The following is a 14,832-nucleotide window of genomic DNA, read 5'->3' as shown; positions in this document are numbered from 1 at the left end:
TCAGACTACGACAAGTCATCGGAGAAAATTAAACCACTCGGGTATATTGTGTTAGTGTGTTACGCACCTAAATATACTAAATTTATGGCTATAGGCAATAGAGTATATAGGTATAGAATATAGCAATTAGATAGGCAGATAGTCTATATAGGTAATAAATGTATCAGACATCACTATACATCATTTATATAGGTAACAATATTATTATTCCTTGCTTTTTGATTAACTTTTAGTTAAAAATGTATGCAAATTTATACAGAGATATAAAATCATAGTTATCGTTGGTGGTCTTTCCCGAAGATACAAACTACAATGTAATAATACAAACCAGATACCTACGGGCTACGACTATACTTAAAAGTTAACACTGTAGCTATTTACATGATATTTTATATTCCGTATAGTTGATTTTCTTGGATTGGTTGCTAATATTATATAAACAAATAACAATTAATATTTTGTCATCGCATTATTATGACGTTTATAATGTATAATTATTATGTTTCCGTGCAATAATAGTTAATAATATTAGTGTTCGGATTTAATAATACGTTACTAAAATATTAAACTATTTTTTAATTAAAATATGTGTTCACAATATACTATATACATAGGTGGTGTTATTTTATAATTCACTGTAGGTATTGCGAGACACAATAAACTTGAAAAATATGATTCGCTATTTTGCTATAACTTTGACTGCGATATTATACTTGAGGACTGATAGGTTCTCCGTTATTTTAATACCTACCTAATAGATAATACTGTAATAGACAATAGTAGTTGGATGTATTGAGAATAATTATTTACTCAACCAATGGCCATTATTTTATCGTGTATTCGTGTTCAATGTATATTCTTATGTAAGAAGAATTCAAATGAAGAAATTGTATAATTGTATGTGTTAGAGCTACACAAAACCGTAATGATTAGAGTGAGTTGATGAGATTCGTTTAACGGCAGTCACGAAAATAGCAATGTGTTCTACTTTCAAGTTCAGCCACATACTACATACATAATATTTTCCAGAAATATAAAATCCTAGCGGCATTTAATTAAAATCTATTTTTGTATGCAAGTAGTACGACAAATCTCGGTCATATTCCATTTTTATAATGAATAATAAATTAATAACTACTAACTGGGTACCTATAGGGCATAGGCCATAGACCAAATGGCGAATGGACATAAATAAATAAGAAATCACTGATTACAATTAAACTTAAATTTCGTAGATTATATTTCTTTTTACAATCAGATACTGAATTATTTTTAATTATATCGATTTTAAACAGGTTGGTAAAATAATTAATTAAAGGCGGTAAAATCATAATTATCCTGGAATATTTTTACTATTTTTCAGTGTTAATTAAAATGAGAAATGTATTGTAAATAAAATATACAAATATTATAGTTGTTAAAAGTTAGAGAATAAAATAGTAATTGTGAAAAAAATTGTATTCCACGTAATGTGCATAATATTAATTAATACTTTGCTTACTTTTTTTACACTGAGTTTGATGAACTTGGGGATTTTGTTGTTTTAATTTAACAATCAAATACCTATAATTTGATACCTACCTACCTACACGAAACTAGTGTTATCTTTTGACGATACATTTTATATATTAGAGCGCGCTCTAGGAGATACTTACAACAACAACTACTAATCCTATATTATTTTAATATATCTAAAAGTTACATATTAGTAAAAAAGTTCAATTATATTTTATAATGTTATTAAAAATGTAAAAGTCATGTTTTTGGCAAGACTTAACAAATTGCTTACATATTGAACAACTCAAATCGTTTTTGCTAAAGCCAAAAGGAAACGTGAAAGTAAATAATATATTATTTTTCATTTATAACATACGAGATGATTTAACACGGACAGGAAAATTAAATTCTTGGATGTTTTAAATTGCAGTACAAAATATATTCTACTTTTGTTAATAACTTAATGAGTTTTGTACGTTCATAAATAGCGACAAGTATTGCAAAGCAATTAATCGGTATTACAATCACCGAGTCGCGGTACCCCACCCATTCGATCCTTAAAAGTAATTCAGTCCGAGTACAATTTTAAAATTTCGATACGAGTAAGCTCAATTCTTTCTAATGCAAATGAACAACATACCAATGAGCAATGACGAATCGTGACAAAACATATAATATTAAGAGATGTATCAATATTATATACAGATTACTATTAACCAAAAACTTGACGTTCAAATATATAAATTGTATCTCTAATGTCAAATCCCAAAGGGTTTTGGACAATCTGATTTTCGGAATTCGAAGTGCTGCTGCAAATGCAATTAAGACGCGGAACTATTATATTTATGAACTCATTAAGTTGATGATCAGGGACGGCGCGAACGCAGTCCCGCTACCAAAAATTACGTGCCCGAGATATTCCTATTTGGAATACTCGCAGGGGTCAACCGTCCCGATGTGCAATGGAACGGTCTCGTCCTAGAGGAACCGCCTCGGTGATCACGGTTGACCTCGACACCAAGTAAGTATTCCGATCGCAGTCGCGTTCCCAATTAAGTAACGTGGTCAGCCCGCCGCGCCGGTGCAGAACCGCGAATACGTACGCGCCTCCGCCGGCGCCGGGTCTTGGTCCACGCGATATCCTAACGTCTGAGGTCCGTCGCCATCGGCCATACGGCGGTCGTGCCACGGTCGTAGACGGCTCGCGTCCCGGTCGCGGTCCACGGATGGCAATCTCGCGGCCGACAGTGATCCGAGTCAGACGGGATGCGATAACACCGCCATCTACCGGCGGAATACATTCGGTCGCCGGGCCCGAGTACCGGACGTAGCCGCGAGTGTCTCGCATATCGCGGCACCGGCGGCACGCCGACTTTGCGTTGTCGTAAAATTGCTACGCGCGCCGTTTTATTATATTATTATTATTATATACGCACATTCCGGTAAACGGTCACGGCCCGGGTTCATACCACCCGGTTTAATGGTCCACGAGGAGGAGTGGTTTACAAATGACCAGTGAATTGTACGATTGCCGTTTAAAATCGAGAGTGTTGATGTTGGGCGATGGCGCGCGCGCGCCATCCTCTAAATTTAAAACTAGACGTAGCTGCGCTTCCTGAAATTGGTACGTGGAAACATTCAAAACTTGCCAAAATATTTTACACTCTGGCAAGTGGTACACGATCCGTATAGTATAAAAAGTGCTGGTCTGGTGAACTTTTGGCGATATCGTTGTATACTTGTGTGGAACCGCCGCAGCTGTTCAACATGACGTGGTAAATGACGCGTGTGTCGACGAGTATAAACAACGACATTTTTAAACGACAAACCATTATGTAAAAATATTTCAATTGTTTGAAAACAACCAGTTATTACTTATTGATATAATATACGAAATGAAAAAATTACATTTGACCTTTAGAATATTATTGCTGGGCATTCTTAGGCAAGAGTTATAATGAACTCAAGTAAACAGAAACACGCTGTAAATATTGTCTATAACAACAATACATATATTATGTAAAATAGGTACCATGAAAAATACAACACATAGTTCTAATACACTTCAAGGTAAATTGAGCGTGTGTTATACGTGACTAAATAATGTGCGTAAAAATAATACCATTGATTATACATCAATGATAATACCTACTTAGTACCTACTTAGATTACTCGCAAATGTCATGTTTAAGAATTAGACAAAACAATAACAATGTGATATTTGAATACTTATAATATCGTATATATGCGATGTATTATGCGATAGCAGTATAAAAACCACACGTAAAATAGTCTCACTTTATACGAGTAGTTAAGTCAAAACATGAACATATTGTATGCTCTACGACATTTATAAATGTATAATGTACTTATGTACCTTGTATACCTGTGTATATCTTATAAAAGTTCCTATAATGTATCTATTGCTAATTTTTAAATTGTAATATTAAACACACTCATAAAAAAACTCACGATAGAATATCTCACCTATTACCTATATAAGTTTGATAATATGTCAATTTATCGTACTTATTAAAGGTTGCTGCACTAAATTATTAACCTATTTGTTAACTTACTGCTAAACACAAAATATATGTGCTATATAATACTATGTCGTGCGGTTGTGACGCCCAAGTAATGCTTTATGCCTTTAATCGTATCTATAATCTACTGTAGAAGAGTCAGTGCGGCCGGTTAATATTAGCATTGATTATACTATATGTATAATCAATGATATTAGGTACCTAACTTTAAAACGTTACCATTTATAGACTGAAATATGATAGTTACTCATACAGTAAAACCTGTGGTCTGTGTTTAAGTTCACAAATCTAATACAAATGATTTTATATTATAATTATTATACAAACATAATATGTACAATTTGTTGGACAAACATGGTCACCAGCTTGCAGTCGACCAATAGCAGTAAGTAAAAATTCCAGGTTATAATAATAATATAGCGGTAAGTTCTCCTTGGTAGTTTCAATTATTCCGCTACATGATGACTTAAAGTTAAATAAATTTACTTGAGTTACTGAACACGCTCAAATAATGTAAAAACGGTTCTTCAAAAATTTAAATACGCCTAGCAGTCCATTAATTTCTCATATGATGTTCACCATTAGTCCTCGAAAAAACTTGACACGCAGACATAAAGCGTAATTTATTGATGTAGAGATTTGATATAATAATTCAACTTTTACGAGGCGTTGTCAATGCCTGATTGAAATGCTATTCATGCAATTTTGATCATCATAAACTTTCATATTTGTTTATTATAAGAATTGTTAATTTTTTTTAAATAAATAAAAGTTTAAGAAAAAAGTTTTACTAAATGTGCATTCACTTGCGGCAATTTGCCATTTTACTATAACGACGACGTTATTTTTTAGATATTGTTGTGACGACATGACGTTATTTAGATTTGAGTTACTATTGTGACTACCCGTGATACAAAGGAATCGATTACTCATTGCAATTTGCAATACAAACTCATCCAATGATATTCACTGATTTTAATTTAGCCATTTAAAATACATTGGAATTTATTAATGTGTAAACTATAAACAATATGGCAATACAAAACAAAAAACAATGTACTCGTGAGCGGTGAGCCAATGATTTGCTGTTGACAAGTGTCATTTTGTCTGTTCAAATAGTTAGAATGTACTGTGTATTAATCAGTTAATGATATTGCTTCAATTAATGTTATAAGTCGTCTACGACACAAATACGCAAACTAATAATATGATAGGTATTATTATTTATTTTAAAACTAGAACGGCGATTTTACGTTAAGCTGTATACAAGAAATACATACTCTGTACGCTCTCTAGTGGTGAACCAACCAACGCGCATACGTAAAACGCTGACCGGTGAAGTCGGAAGGGACGGACGGTACTTGGGACGCACGAATTGGACGTCACCACACCGTAGAATTTGAGACGCGGTCCGTGTGAAAGACGAAAATATATCGTCGGTCACTTGTGGCGTACCTCGGCTCGAGTTTTGTTCCGTTTAGCCGACCATCCGACCAACGGACTACGATTCCGCAATGGTACCGGTACCGCCGGCAGATGGCGTTAAACAGGTACCGGTCAATGTTCGCCGAACGACGGACGGTTTTGCAAGTGGCGGTACGCTCGAAACGCGCTGCATCCAGCTCGACATCTATAAAAAAACGCTCTGGTACGGGTTACGTGACGTAAAAGGTCCCGGAGCATCGGATACCGCATTCGAAGCTCGCCGTAACAGTGACGGCGGTACGCGGGATGCCGGGCCGCCGCGGACCTCGGACAGCATATAAGGGCCCTAGAAACGGAATACAAGCATACTTACCTGGCGTGGAGGTCAACCGTGATCAAATAGGCGGTTCCTCCAGGGTGAGGCCTGCTCATTGCACATAGAGTTGGTTGACCCCTGCGAGTATCCCTAATGTGGATACCTCGGACGCATAATTTTTGGTAGCTGGGACTGCGTACGCGCCGTCCCTCATATCTAACAAATAAATCATTTTATTCCCACTCATTCAAGTAGGATCCTTCCCGAGGCGTCTCTTCGCACACTTCACATTTCTTGTATAAAACGTATATCTGTTGCACAATCGCATCTACTACTAATTTGACATTCCGTTCTGACAAAATGTTGTTCATTGTAATCACTGATTGGTCTTGGCATATCCAATTGTTCCCTTTAATTCTTCGCAATTTAAATCGTTAGTCACTGATTCACATTTCACATCATTGTACATAATCATTATGTCATATGTTAGATAATGATTAATCAATGATATTAATACTATGTTTTGGAAAACATCAATATTGTAGGAGAAACATTTGGAAGTGCTATTGAATGTACAATGTCAAGTAAATTACAATGAACACAATTTTTCAGAGAACTAGTATCATACAAATGTCACGAGGATGAGACTTAAAATATTTTAATGTAGGTAAATAGTGGTGGCTTATATTGAAATTACATCACACACTTGTCCATACTATATCATTTCAATTTGAGGTAGCAAGACCCAGGCCGCGGGACCGATTCTTGATTCTTGTCATAGTTTTTATCGCATGAAAAACAATACCTATTTGTATTCTTGATAATGCACTCATTTTAATCGATCGAAAAAGGTTAGATTATTAGTGAGTGGGCTATGAATCAGTGACACAATTATATCCAAGACTTTATGTAATGATTATGATTAAATATAGATAATGATAGTTACATGTTTTAAGTGATCTACATTATTGAATAATATTTTAATTCTTAAATTGTACGAGTTAAAACTACTTACAATAAAAAAATAAAATTAGTAATATGGCAGACATTGGTGAAATGCAAATTTATTTGCAATTCAAAATATGGAAGAGCAAGAAAACTAAGTGTGGAAAAGAAGATTTATAACAAAAGAAAATTGGGTGGATTCTTTTACATTTTCTGATAATCTGCACGATTGTTTGTTAGACATTTTAGATTAACCAAGAATTTGATTAATGAAATAAAAACAAAATATAATACATTTTAACCTATTTTAATAAATTATTTGTCTAACATTTACATACAATTATAAAAATATTTAAAGGTAATTATACAACTATACAATATTATACATCCAATGTTAGTTGGACATTAACATAACTACATAAGCTTTGTTTTAAATCTAATATTCAAGAACTCTTAATTTATTAATCTTGACGATGGTAACATTGAAGTAAATGGTCTTTGTGACTGGTCAACAACATTATCTAATAACATTCCTTCAATATTCAAACTATTCAATTCATTTGCACTAAAACATATAAGACAACATTTTAGATTTTATTTAAAATAATTGTATATACTTATTATTGTTACTTTTAGATAATGAAGACATTTTAAGAACATTTTTAATCAACCTTTTAATATGATTATTGTAATTTAAGGCGGGTTCCACTATACACATTTGCGTAAATCCTTTCATGTGATTCATTGGTTAGGTTAAGTTACCACACGATTAACCACAATATCAGGTTGTCAAACATAGCTGAACATTTTTTATGTACTTGGGACACGTGTATAGTGGAAACCCGTCTTTATGGTTTTTATTTTTGTTTTATAATTCTACTTGGTATTTCTTGGGCATTGTATAGTACAACTGAATTAAGACGATTACCAGATAACCGTCTAAAACTGGTTTGGTCCCATGTTAACTGGTCATCGTCTTAACATGGCCGCACTATATGGTGGCTTTATTTCACACAATAAATCTGTTTCTTTGACACTTAGTACATAAAACTAGTTAATGCATTAACAATAATAAGTATATACAATTATTTATTGCTTCATCATTTGATGTTTAAAATTATATCCTTTTCACAAAATGAATAATTTTAAGAATTGAATGGTTTTTTTTTTTAGATAGTGGAATATTGTACACAATTTAGGTAAATAACATAACCAATATATTGTATATTTATGTTAACACTACATTGTGGGATAATTATGATTTTGTAAAATATATAGGAGATTTGAATCTGAAAAATATATATGTATAGATACTTACGTTGACAGTTCAAAAATAGCTTCATTTTGCTCTTTAGAGATATCAAATATCACAGTGGAATACTGATTTAAGGGTGATGTGGTTTTGAAACATTCTAAAATCCCATTATAAACAAGCAGATCATCTACTAAAATCTTTATAAACACAAATAACAAATATGAGTTGTTTAAAAGTAATTATAAAATATGTTATTGTCTTACAGCAAATTCTTTAACTCCTCGTAAAGGAGTTTTTGCATAATTCCAAATTTTGAACATGGAGACATAAGTAGGTTCATCAAAAACAATATAAATTTTGGTGACCTATACAACAACAAAAAATAATTAGATATAGGTACTTTTAAAAATTACATATACATAATATATCACAAAATTAAACCTCTGAAGGTAAAATTGGAGCCAACCACATATGAGCGCCGTCCATAGTATCATTGATCCCATCTAAAAGATTTTCGGGTGTACGAATATCATTTTTATTACTTTGTAGTATATTTACACTGCTTGGCCAACAACTAATACCTTATTTACATAAAATATTTTACATATAATGATAAATCTCATTAAAATTAAATTGTATTACTTTTAGGCTCCAAATTTATAATTTGTCCCAATTTATCAAATAACTGGATACCATTCAAACCAATGTAATATTGATCACCCCAAGTTGATAATAAAGCAATTTGGTAAACAAAACCAACTGGAATTGTTACATGCTCATAATCTGGATTATTTATTCCTAATAAAACAGAATAATAATTATTTTTCGGACTAAGTCACATTATATTTTATATAGAAACTAATTACTAGGGCTGGGATTTATATGTAAAAAAAACCAAAAATATGTACATATATATGTAATTAAAATTGCCAAAATATGTAGTACAAAATAAAAAAATATGTACTAAGGAAAATTAAAAAATTATGTTCAAGTTTTAAATTAAAATACAATTCTAAATAATTTTTGAATAACAGGTACAATTAATTGTTTTTTATGTCAAATGAATTTAATTTAAAAAATATAATATTTTGTGGTAAAATTAAAAAATATGCAATAGTAAAAAAAAATATGTTGTTAAATTGAAATACAATTAATTTTTAATCAATTTAAAGTGAAACAATGACAAACCATATATTATTTTAAATTTTCAAAATTAAATGTACGGAGATTCGGTCTTAACAATGACTTAGTCATCAATAGAAACCCAAATAGGACCATTTTGAATCAAATTAATGAACACAAGAACTGATAGTCTGATAGGTACTGTTGTAAATTCATAAAAATATTTTGTCAAATAATTGTTGAACATAGGTATAATCTAAGATCATTATGGTTATCGAACAGAAACAGATAAGATAAACTAAAATCAAGTTATTAATATTTATTTTAACCTACTTATTTCCTATATACATTATACACTTACAATTTGCCGAGTACCATTATTGAAATATAAATGTAAAATATTACTAAACCACTAAGTCAAAATTTACGAAATATGTAAAAAAAAAGGGAAAATTTTACAAAGTATGTAAAAATATGTATTTATGACGAAATATGTAAAAATATGTAAAATAAAATATGTCTTATTTTATTGCAAATCACGTGAAACGAATTTATCATTTGCAATAATTAGTTTATCATGTTTTACTAAAAATATGTATTTACATACAAATCCCAGCCCTACTAATTACATAATGCTAATACTGACAGTAAATAAATTAACATTACAGGTAATCTCTTTAAAATTTAAATTAAATACAGACAAATTAAACATAGTACTATATAAATGTAATTAACTATTAACTATACATTTGTGTATTATGTTTATAAACTATAATTAAATGTAAAGTAAAAACATACACATACTTATATGTTGTTTTGGATTTACTGCTGCAAATTCATTAGATTGAGCGGGACAACGCTTTGGAAGTAAAGGAATTTTTTGACCAAAATTATATCGGCAATGTCCAGGACCACGTCTTACTTGAACTGTACCTCTTTCAACCAATTCTCGATCATCAATATTTAGTTTTATAAATTTTACCTATTCATAAAATATTAATTTTTACATAGATTAAAATAATAAATAAAACATACTCCACAGTCTAAGCTTTCTATTGATCCATTATAGTTCCATAAAACCAATGCTGACAAATGAACTGGTGCTAAAAAGTTGAATGTCAAAGTTAAAGGCTCATCTGGTAACTCACAAGTCCACATATCACAATCTTTATCGGTAATATGGCATTCTAATAATCTATAACATATTGAACATTTTAAATGCATTCAATGTATCGTGTAAGGATATTAATATATAACTATTGGATCTGATATTATAAACTATGATTTGGTATTTATAATAATTGCATTTGACATTTAAATATTCTCTATATAATAAATAAATATATTCTTAAACAAAAATGTGCAAAAAACCATTGTATTATGCATAATACCAGAATTAATCACATAGTTCATTACAATAAAAAAATAATTATCTTACTTGTCTATATTAGATGTTTCAATATTACATTTTATGCTGTCTATTTTAACTACATCACCAGTCTCCCCTAATACTTCTAGTCCCAGCAATCCAACAACATTAAAAGTATTCATTGATTCTGAATTATCTAATGAATTCCAAGTTGAAATAATAGTTATAGTCAATGATTGTTGGCATAATACTGATCCAGTTATTTGATATTGAGTTTTTGAGTTAGATTCAGACGAATCTGAAGATATATTCGTGATAATTGGTTGTGCACATGTTAAAGGTCTGATAATCTAGAAAAAGTATAATATATTAGCATGTAAATATTTAATAAATTATTAAAGTATTTTAAGTTTTTTGTACTCCAGTATCAGCTGTAAGAGGACGTTGTTGTGGTTCAACCGAAATTGAATCAACTGTATTGTTGGCTTCTAATAATATTGAATATGAAGTATCGTTTTGTGCAATATTTTCTAATATATCTTCATCTAATGTGTACAGTATTGTCTAAAATCAGTATAAATAACAATCTTTAATTAAAATAAAACATTAAAAAAAATATGAAGGACTGACTGCATATTTATAAACTTATTATTTAATATAATTACAGGACAGAATGTATACCATAGTAGTATACTATATACATTTTAAACGAAACAAACTATAAAGTCAAATTAAATATAATAAATAAAATAAAATGGTATTGTTTAATGTAAAAACAAAAGATGATAAATTAAGGTTAGTCAAGTTTTTCTAGGATTAAAAACACTTCAACACTTTCTTGTTAAGCATTGTTGAATGACATAATTTTTATTAGTTAGCCATAACTTATAAGATTTATTTTTAATTACTTACATCACCAAATGCATCTGTACATCCTACAATTCCACCAGACGCTCTAGCAATTTCCCCTTGAAATATTAACTCTGAGTTAAGATACATTTTTAAGTCTTTGGCACCTCTATAAGAATGAATTCTTGATTTGTTGTAGTTCTATTGGAATCATCCATAAATATAATTAAAATATAGGGAACTTAATAATATATTTTATTAATTTATAATTGACTTACCCATATTCTGATCATAGCTACTGTATGTACATCATCAAATTCTAAATAAATAAAATGATGAGCACCTGGAGTAAATGGAGTTAGCCATAAATGCATATCATCTCTTGTTCGATTGATCCCATCTATCAAATTGTGTACAACTCGAGGATCTGATGTATATTCTGGTAAGACATTTATGTCTGATGGATCAGCCCAAATCTGAATAAATAATTTTAAATAATGGTGAGCAATTTTTACATTTTATAATATTATAGATATACATACTTTTAAAATATTTACTAATTGACCTTCATTGTTAAAAATTTCCAAGCCATTGAGGCCAATATAATGTTGATCACCCCAAGTACTGGTTATATCCAATTTTAATGTTGATCCAGATGGTAGTTCAGGTATTACAAAAGGTGTATGTGATTGAGATTCATTTTTTGAAATGTGTGTGTCAAATTCAGATTCCACACCAAAGCTCATTGGTGTTTTACGATCTGCAAGAATGTAAAAATTACTAATAGATTATAATATATAATTTATAGTTATCATAAAAAAATCATCATGGATATTAAAATAGTTTTTAACTAATTTAAATTGTACTAATAATAATTATTAATATTATAAAAACATTGTCATATTATTATTGTAATAACAATAACAGTAAATATAATACAATTTACCTTGTCGTTTGCTAGTTAGTCTTCCTTTTTGTTTGTGATTAAAAAAGTTTAAAGATGTCCAAGACTGTTCGAGAAAATCTTCATTAACTTGGTTAGTAGGTTTTTTAGTTAATATTATTTCATCAGGAACATAATTTAAAGTTTGATTAGATATATTTTTAACATTAGATATAGCTCGCCGGCCATATCGTGCAGAATTTTCCCTACGCTGTGTTTGTGTATCTATGCCTTCATCAAGCAAATCAAATAAATCATTTGTTCTATTAGATATTGTTGGAGATAGAGATAATGTTGGTGATATATCCATAAGCACTGCAGGCTCAATTGGCCTAAAACGAGCACTTTTTGCATTTGATATTCTTCGATTTCTTCGAGAACGTGTTGATATATTTCGAGAACTACCAATTCTCCTGAAAATCATAATTTTTCATTTAGTAAAAATATTTATGCATTTTTTTGTCTGATTGATAGTAGTTTTTATATTATATTTTATTATATTATATATTATAATAGTTAAAAAATCTGGGTAAATCATTATTATAAGTTTTTAAATGATGGCATAGATTTTCAACTCACTCCGATAAATCTTCCAACCATAATGGAAACACTTCTTTCGACATGAAGTAATGATTTTCATATACAAAATTAAATATAATATTATAGATTTTATTTGTACTAGGTACTTATTTTTAAAAATGTTTATTAAGAAATTATATAACTATTAAAAATAATTTTGTTACAATAGTAATTTAAATTAAACATTCATAACTAGCTCTTATCTGTTATTTCTGTAATTATGCATCAAATATAATAAATTTTAGTTGTTTTGAAAATTGTTGTTATAGCAACCAAAACTTACAAGACATTTGAACTAATAGATAAACTTATTGGATAAATATATTTTATCTTATCACAGAAACGAATACCATGAACAACAGAATAATAAGTATATTGTGTAAAATAACTAATTAAATCACTACAAAGTATAAAATATGTTTATGTGTTTTATATAAGTATTAAATGATAATTATAATACAACCATTTTAATATTTTACAATGTTTATTATAAATAGGTTGTCAAAATTGAACAATAAAAGTTTCATATTTAAACATTTATCTACAAAACCAACTCAAGAACATACTCAAGAATTAGTCAATGTTGAAAGACTAACAAATGATGATAAAGGTATTGTAGTCATAGGTCTCAATAGACCGTGGTCAAAAAATGCAATTAATAAGCATATGCTTGATCAGTTACTAAATACTTTTAAACAATTGTACAATGACAATGATACAAAAGCAGTTATTTTTCGAAGTCTAGTAAAGGGAATATTTTGTGCAGGAGCAGATTTAAAAGAACGTTTAAAATTACCACCTTCTGATGTCGGAAGACGTGTATCAGAAATACGTAATTTAGCTAATGTTATAGAAAATGTACCTGTTCCTGTTATTGCAGCTGTTGATGGTGCTGCATTAGGTGGAGGTTTTGAATTGGCTTTAAGTTGTGATTTTATAGTATGTGCTTCCAATTCCATTTTCGGATTAGTAGAAACTAGACTTGGCATAATACCCGGTGCTGGTGGCACTCAACGTTTAGCACGTGTAGTTGGTGGTTCACTAGCCAAAGAATTGGTTTATACTGCTAGACTTTTCAATGCGCAGCAGGCTTTGCAATATGGAGCTGTAAACAATGTAAGCGAACAAAATGAAGAGGGTACAGGTGCTTATATGTGTGCTTTACAAATCGCTAGAGAAATTATACCTAATGGGCCATTTGCAGTAAAAATGGCTAAAAAAGCAATCAGTCATGGACTACAAGTGGATATAAACAATGGTTGTGCCATCGAAGAATTTTGTTATAGTCAGATAATTCCAACAAAAGATAGAATAGAAGGACTCTTGGCATTTGTGGAAAAGCGAAAACCAAATTATACAGGATCATAAGCTGTTCAAAGTATCAAGTTTAATCCATTATGAATATGATATCAATAATATTTTTATGTTGAAAACTGGAAATTTCGTAATATATTTGTTTGATTAATTTTTATTGTTTTATTATTGAGAGTTGAGACAGTTACTCGTACATAGAAACTATGTTAATAACATAAACACAACAATTTAGTTAAGTTAGAAGTGCTATTGTAATCTAATCAATAAATTAAGTCGAACTATATTACTTTACAGTAGACACTTGACTGGTTTATCACATATTATAATTTGTAACAAAAAAAATGATTTAATCTAAAGTTAAAACTTTCATTCTGTGGATCGTTCACTACTATATTTTTTATGTATAAAACCATGTTTTTTATATTTTGTATTGTCTTAAATTACAAGAATTGAATGTACTAAAAAAATAAGTGAGTACAAATAATAATTTAGGTTTATTTAGCTTAGGTAATAGGTAGGTGCTATAAAAGATTGATAAATAATGTGATTTGAAACAAATGAAATCCACAGATATATTTGTATACCTACCGTGTGTCCGCAAAAACACTTTATATAATTAAATTACATATATTGCCGAGTACTCTATACATATTTTTGAATTCTGTTTGCGGGACA

The 14,832-nt window shown here is 30.0% G+C and overlaps 2 protein-coding genes and 2 non-coding genes across 5 annotated transcripts; 2 read left to right on the top strand and 2 right to left on the bottom strand.

The window, feature by feature from the left end:
• Positions 1 to 2,364: 2,364 nt before the first annotated feature.
• LOC115033973 lies at positions 2,365 to 2,526 on the bottom strand. Its single transcript, XR_003839316.1, has one exon. It is a non-coding gene; the product is annotated as a U1 spliceosomal RNA (small nuclear RNA).
• Positions 2,527 to 5,830: 3,304 nt separating this feature from the next.
• Positions 5,831 to 5,993, top strand: LOC115033968. Its single transcript, XR_003839311.1, has one exon. It is a non-coding gene; the product is annotated as a U1 spliceosomal RNA (small nuclear RNA).
• An 836-nt stretch (positions 5,994 to 6,829) lies between these two features.
• Positions 6,830 to 13,841, bottom strand: LOC100161145 (protein KIAA0556). Of its 2 annotated transcripts, none has more exons than XM_001950205.5 (14): positions 13,706 to 13,841; positions 12,268 to 12,677; positions 11,864 to 12,081; positions 11,600 to 11,797; positions 11,385 to 11,522; positions 10,893 to 11,036; positions 10,542 to 10,822; positions 10,139 to 10,298; positions 9,908 to 10,085; positions 8,624 to 8,779; positions 8,423 to 8,562; positions 8,245 to 8,346; positions 8,045 to 8,178; positions 6,830 to 7,291 (listed from the first exon to the last, which is right to left on the bottom strand). In XM_001950205.5, the coding sequence occupies exons 2-14, from the start codon at positions 12,572 to 12,574 to the stop codon at positions 7,180 to 7,182; spliced, it is 2,268 nt and encodes a 755-aa protein (XP_001950240.2). In that variant the 5' UTR covers positions 12,575 to 12,677; positions 13,706 to 13,841; the 3' UTR covers positions 6,830 to 7,179. The 2 variants fall into 2 exon arrangements, with proteins under 2 accessions (XP_001950240.2, XP_016658331.1); XM_016802842.2 differs by lacking the exon at positions 13,706 to 13,841 and adding an exon at positions 12,844 to 12,965.
• On the top strand, positions 13,212 to 14,309 carry LOC100167287 (methylglutaconyl-CoA hydratase, mitochondrial-like). Its single transcript, NM_001162271.2, has one exon. The coding sequence runs from the start codon at positions 13,324 to 13,326 to the stop codon at positions 14,209 to 14,211; it is 888 nt and encodes a 295-aa protein (NP_001155743.1). The 5' UTR covers positions 13,212 to 13,323; the 3' UTR covers positions 14,212 to 14,309.
• The last annotated feature ends 523 nt before the right edge of the window (positions 14,310 to 14,832 follow it).

The sequence above is a fragment of the Acyrthosiphon pisum genome, chromosome A1 (assembly GCF_005508785.2).
Source record: "Acyrthosiphon pisum isolate AL4f chromosome A1, pea_aphid_22Mar2018_4r6ur, whole genome shotgun sequence".
Taxonomy (NCBI): Eukaryota; Metazoa; Arthropoda; class Insecta; order Hemiptera; family Aphididae; genus Acyrthosiphon; species Acyrthosiphon pisum.
Note: the sequence above shows the minus strand (reverse complement) of the source record. Positions and strands in the feature narration are given on the sequence as shown.

Excerpts from the sequence above, each read along its gene's own strand:
- LOC100161145 (XM_016802842.2), bottom strand. The coding sequence starts at position 12,887 with ATGTCGAAAGAAGTGTTTCCATTATGGTTGGAAGATTTATCGGA. Across the intron at positions 11,798-11,863 it reads AATTAGTAAATATTTTAAAA|ATTTGGGCTGATCCATCAGA; the intron begins GTATGTATATCT and ends TTATTTATTCAG. Across the intron at positions 10,086-10,138 it reads TAGAAAGCTTAGACTGTGGA|GTAAAATTTATAAAACTAAA; the intron begins GTATGTTTTATT and ends TTTTATGAATAG.
- LOC100167287 (NM_001162271.2), top strand. The coding sequence starts at position 13,324 with ATGTTTATTATAAATAGGTTGTCAAAATTGAACAATAAAAGTTTCATA.